The sequence below is a fragment of the Sinocyclocheilus grahami genome, unplaced genomic scaffold (assembly GCF_001515645.1).
Source record: "Sinocyclocheilus grahami isolate Dianchi unplaced genomic scaffold, SAMN03320097.WGS_v1.1 scaffold410.1, whole genome shotgun sequence".
NCBI lineage: Eukaryota > Metazoa > Chordata > Actinopteri > Cypriniformes > Cyprinidae > Sinocyclocheilus > Sinocyclocheilus grahami.
In genome coordinates this window covers 712,203-718,202 of record NW_015505589.1, presented here as the reverse complement: position 1 = coordinate 718,202, position 6,000 = coordinate 712,203, and the positions used below count along the sequence as shown (strand labels likewise).

The window sequence follows — 6,000 nt, the reverse complement described above, 5'->3', positions numbered from 1 at the left end:
TTTTTTATATTTAAAGAGTTTTTATATTTTATATATTTAAAGTGATTTTTTTGGGCAGTGTAGAGTAGGGCTTGTTGTTTGTCATTTCTCTGATCACAAATGCAGACATGGTTTTATGTTTACACGGCGCGATGCAACGCAATGCGTAAAAAGACAGTACAAGTCATTATAATCCATAATTATGTCCCCACTGGATGCAATAAATGCCTCGTTTATAATGGGTTTTCATGTTTTTGAATCATCGCTCCGGCCTGACAGGGCATGATCACAGTAATGGTGAGGAGCGTAACATTTCCGTCACACGCTTGAGGTATTCGGCCAATCATAACACACTGGATAGCTGGCCAATCAGCATACACCTCGCTTTTTCAGGCTGATGAGCTTTGTAAAAATCGACGCGTTTCAGAAAGGTGGGGCATAGAGGAGAAACAATAATGTACAGTATGTGGAAAATAATGTGTTTTTTTAACCTTAAACAGCATAAACACATTTCATTACACCAAATACACAAAATAATGTTATTTTTAGCAACATCATATGACCCCTTTAAATAAAAATGTTCTGACCATAGATAGTCATGTGACCATCTTTAAAGGGGTCATATGATGCCATTTCAAGTTTTCCTTTCTCTTTGGAGTGTTACAAGCTGTTCGTGAATAGATAAGATCCCTAAAGCTGCAAAGACTAAAGTCTCAAACCCAAAGAGATATTCTTTATAAAAGTTAAGACTCGTCCATGCCCTCCTAAAACGCCTCGTTCAAACACGCCCCCACATGTCTACTTCACGATGTGGGAAGATTTGCATAACAGCGCCAAAATGTATACGCAAAGAAAGAAGGCATAACTTTGATTCTCGTTGTAGTATTGTTGCCACCGCCGCCATGTCCTGAAGACACTGTGTGTTTCGTTGTGAAAGCGAAACTACTTTGTTTGGCCTTCCAAACAAGGACACAACTAGAAATCAGTGGTTAAGTTGTATTTACAACACTGTTCCAGAACAGTTCAAACCAAATATTCAGATGTGTGCAACGCATTTTACGGAGGACGAGGACTGTTTCCTGGGAGAGTAGCCTACAATGCCGGTGTTCCGGTGAATTCAGTTCCCCTGTTTCCCCTTCGGCGTGCATGCTGACTACAGTCTTTGATGCTGACAAATAATGCTGACTCACAGCCTGTAAGTACGTATTCATATTTAAAGGATTTGCCACTAATGATTCAAACTTGAGTTTTGAGCAGTGTAGAGTAGCGCTTGTTGTTTGTCATTTCTCCGATCACAAATGCAGACATGGTTTTATGTTTACACGGCGCGATGCAACGAAACTCGTAAAAAGACAGTATAAATCATTATAATCAGTAATTATGTCCCCACTGGATGCAACAAATTCCTCCTTTATAATCAGTTTTATTGGTTTTGTCTCGTCGCGCCGGGACACGGCATCACAGTATGGTAAGGGGCGTAACATTTCCGTCACACGCTTGAGGAATTCGGCCAATCACAAAGCACTGGATAGCTGGCCAAAAATCGACGCGTTTCAGAAAGGCGGGGCATAGAGGAGAAACAATAATGGACAGTATGTGGAAAATAATGTTTTTTGAACCTTAAACCACATAAACACATTTCATTACACCAAATACACAAAATAATGTTATTTTTTAGCAACGTCATATGACCCCTTTAAGACCTGTCAATCAAACTCTGTAGCACCACAAACTGCTCAAATTTAGTTTGTTTCTTTTTAAACTCTTTGGTCTAGATTTGTTTTTTCTCTCTCTCTGACATCTGTCTCATGCAACGTTCAGTAAAGTTTTGAATTTCTGAATCTTTGCCTACCAGATTTGTTACCATCTTTGATTTCAACACAAATAGTTTTTTCACTAATTTTGTCCAGTTTTTATAGTTGGGTCTAGATGATTGTCAGACTAAGCCACACCAAAGTTAGCAAATTAATTTTCAAGTCTCAGCATTTTGGAAGTAACAATGCAGGAAAGATGATGGCGGTAATGGCAAACAGGAAACAAGGCTAAATCTTGGAAATACTTTAGTTTCTTGGAAACTAATCCTGTTAGAAATCACTGACATTTATACGACAAAGATTCAAACTAGAATGTAGTTGCAAAGCTTCTTCCTCAGACAGCATGCGATTTTAGATGCGCCTCTTTTAGATGCAAACTCTGAAATTTTTTTTTTCAGATATTAAAGGGGTAGTTACTATTTATAAATGAGTATCTGCTATGTTTTTCTATAACAAATACCCAAGTTTGTTTTAAAGAAACTTTTTCTTCCATTTGTTTTTTCCCTCTAAATATTTCATTTTTCCACTGAGTGGAAACATACAACATGTAAAATTACTGTCTGAAATTCTCCAAACAACCACTTTTTTTTCATAATATGAGCACCAAAATATAAACCAATTCCCCACACCATTAGCTTCCATCCTTTATTTATGCATTTCCCAACCAATCCGACCCAGCACCTGACAACAGATCCTGTCGACTAACTCATAGTGGCTTCACTGTTCCTTCATTTCATCCTGAACTTCGGTATCTTGAGGGTTTCAATGTGTCCTATTTCCGCAGCCACCTCTCCTCAAGCCCCAGCGATTTCGCCACAACGACATGATGCTTCCTTCTGCCACAAACTGACTTTTGTTCTGTGATGTTTCTTTGAGATTCACACATCAGGTGGAGACACATTTTCCTTTTTCTTGTCTGGTTGCGTCTCCAGTGATGTTCAAAGGTTTTCTTGTTTGAGTGTGGTTGGCTCCAGGCAAACCGATGACACTGGCAGTTGCTTACATGTTCTTGTAAGCTATGGTGTGTTTTTGTTTGATAAGAATATCTGGAGAGTGGTAAGACTCATTGTTTCTTTGGGGAGGGGCGGGCTCATGTTGATGACATCAAATGAATCCCAGATGCCTTGTGTTTCTTTTCTGCCTACTTTTGGTTTGATTTGAAAATAATATTTAAAGCTGCATTCCCACCATATGCTGAAACGTCCCCCTTTAATTATTTGTTTATAGGTGCTTCTGATTAATGACAACTAATACTTTAAATTGGTATTTATTGGTGATCAAATTTTATTGAGTTTCTCATTGTGATTCTCATGTGTGATTCAAGATGTGAACTTGTTGTTAACATTGATAAAAGGACACAGGTATGCTAACTTTTTAATACAACAAGCTGCCAATACTGGTTATTTTCATATTTAAGTGTTAGATAACCAATATTGACAGCATTTTTAACTTCTAATTTATCACTTTTGCATTTTTTTATACAAGAACATTGAAAACATACTATGCATTATGATTATTATTTATTATTATTACCATGTAAAAGGTATGCATATCTGTAAAAGCTATTAGTCAGTCGTTAGTACTTGTTTTTGTTTTCAATGACATTATTTCTCATACTGCCATTTTTTCTTTCCATCTGTTTTTCCCTCCTTCCACTGAGTGGAAACACAACACATATCATTATTTTCTGAAATTCTCCAAACAGCCAAAACTTTTGTGCAATATGAGCACCAAAACGTGAACCAGTTTCGCACACCTGTGGTTCCATCCTTCCTTTATGCATTTGAACCATTCCTAGCATTTTTCATTTGTAATTTGAATGCTATTTTTTTTTTTAAGTTTACTGACTTTTATATGTGTTCTGTTAAAATTGATGAGAGGACAAAGGTTTGCTGACTTTTTGTGCAAACATGTTCTTGGATTTTAGGGACTTGTTTTCTGTAATGTAAAACTATACGCATGTGTTGACCTTTTTTTTTCGTTGTTGAAAATTTTATATAACAATAATTTAATGGCTTAATTCTTTGCTAAATTGCTCTTGGATATATTTCTTAACCTTATATACTGTGCTCTTTTGGGGTGCGATTGAACAGCATGTCCTGTGGGAAGGACTGATCACACGATATGTTCTTAGCCAGCAGCTTTAGTTTCAGCAGTAATCTCAAATTTTGCTATCACTATTAGATTCAAATGTGCATCAAATATCACATTTCATTTTGAAAAAAAAAATGAATAGGCAGATAGTGGAATCAAAGCAAACAGGATTTGTAGAAAGGCTCTGCTATGCTCACACACTCATATCATCTTTGACCCAGATTGCATGTGCTGTGGTTGCTGCAGCCGCCCCGGCCAGCTAATACAGGCAAAGCCCTCATCGTAATGAATCAGACTGAGCAACAACCCCGCCCTGACTTTAATCTCTGGAAATCTATGGGATTTTCAAATGTGTTTTTCCCTCAGGACAACTGGCCATGTAGGAAATTATGATCAGTATGAAATGTTGTCTTGTCCACAGGCCATGATTTGGTATTATTGACAGGATTTTACAGGCAGGGGAAAAAGAGCAAAAGGGGAAAAAAACAGCAACATGGGATTTGTGCTCTTTATTGCTTATAAGCAAAGATAAGCCATAGGAACTTCTGCATAATAACGAAAGGATATTCATCTAATTTCTCATCACAGCGTGACCTTAAGTTACTTTTTATGTCTCTTTTACAGCACATGGCCCGTGAGTCTTGTGTGAAAAAAATTGAATTTAAACGTATTTGCAGTGTTGCTGCAGTCTTAGGACTGTGTGTCTGTTGTTACTTAAGCAGTATTGGCAAGTTATACTCATCATTGCATTTAGTATTTTCATAAATGAATAAAAATTTACAAGGTGTTCAAAATTAGAGACAGACCTTTTTTTTGTTTTTATGACCACTAGACTACTGATTGCAAACATATAATATGAATGATAATAATAATAATTCTTATTTTTATTATTAGCAATACTAATAATGTATAATACAAATGTTGGATTGTTGATGGTAAATGTTGGTTTCCAAATTGTGGGTCTATTTACATATAAATAGAAACATAAACATTTAATATTGCTTGGAGACCTTTTTGATTTGTGTTTTGTTTTGTTTTTAATTTTAATTTATTTTATTTAAAGCTGAATGATATTTAAAAACTTTTTTGTATGCTTTCTGTAAAACTTACCAAATAAAGTAGTCGTGCATTTGGGGTCTTAATGAAAAACATTATTTGCCTCATGTCTCATTTTAGATAGATCCAGTGTTTACCGCAGAGGTTGAGGAGAGTGTCAAAAGGTAAATATCATCTGACGTCTTCATCTTCCTTCCTTGATCTGCTCTGCTTTACTTTCATCTCCCTTCTTCACTCTCTGACACTTGATCTTCAAAGTCTCAGTTCCTTATTACTGCCGCTAAAGTCCCACACATTCGCACAGAAACATTCATGTGCTTTTTGAAATATTGCTGTCGGTAATCTTTCCAGTGTTTTTTAAATTCCCCTTTTAAAATAAGGAAATGCCCTCTTTCTAAACTGTTCCTGGATATATTATAATTCATGTATGAGGTTGTGTGTGTGTGTGTGTGTGTGTGTGTGTGTGTGTAGGTCTGTTGGAGTGTATCTGGCGGCTGATTTGAGTCAGGAGGACCTGCATGCTGCCATGCAGAAATCATTTGCCCTGGTCAACTCGTCTCTCTCAGAGGGAATGTCTGCTGCCATCTTAGAGGTTCGTTTAGATAGCAGTAATTTAATAGAATTTGTTTTATGAGACAGTTTATAACAATTTGAGTGAAATGTTAATATTAACATTAATATTAATTTCAGAATGTCTTAGAATTTGGTTTGTCCAAGAGAAACCTGTGTGAATCAATCATTTTTTGGTATTTAATTTGTTCTCACCAGTAGTGCAGAAATCGCTTAAATGAGCTTTGAATCTGTGTTTGTTTAGCCTGTTATTAGATAGGATATTATGACCACAATATCATCATGGGGATCTAGTTAATCTGTGTCCAAACTGACCAGATTAGTTTAACACATAGTGGCATTAATGTGCTAAGTAGCTGTTATCATGTTTTCCTCAATAGTTCCACATCTTTTCATTATCCTACATATGTGAACAAGCCTAGATTGAAATGGCCAATATGACAGAATTGAAGGTTGTTGTAATTTACAAGAATTTAAAACTGAAAAG

The 6,000-nt window shown here is 36.2% G+C and overlaps 1 protein-coding gene across 4 annotated transcripts in view; it reads left to right on the top strand.

The window, feature by feature from the left end:
* glt1d1 (glycosyltransferase 1 domain containing 1) overlaps positions 1-6,000 on the top strand; it is a 43,018-nt gene that overhangs the window by 27,922 nt on the left and 9,096 nt on the right. For all 4 annotated transcript variants that reach the window (XM_016232422.1, XM_016232421.1, XM_016232424.1 and 1 more), the window contains exons 9-10: positions 5,064-5,107; positions 5,415-5,535. In XM_016232422.1, coding sequence (XP_016087908.1) covers positions 5,064-5,107; positions 5,415-5,535 — 165 coding nt within the window. The remainder of the gene's footprint in view (positions 1-5,063; positions 5,108-5,414; positions 5,536-6,000) is intronic.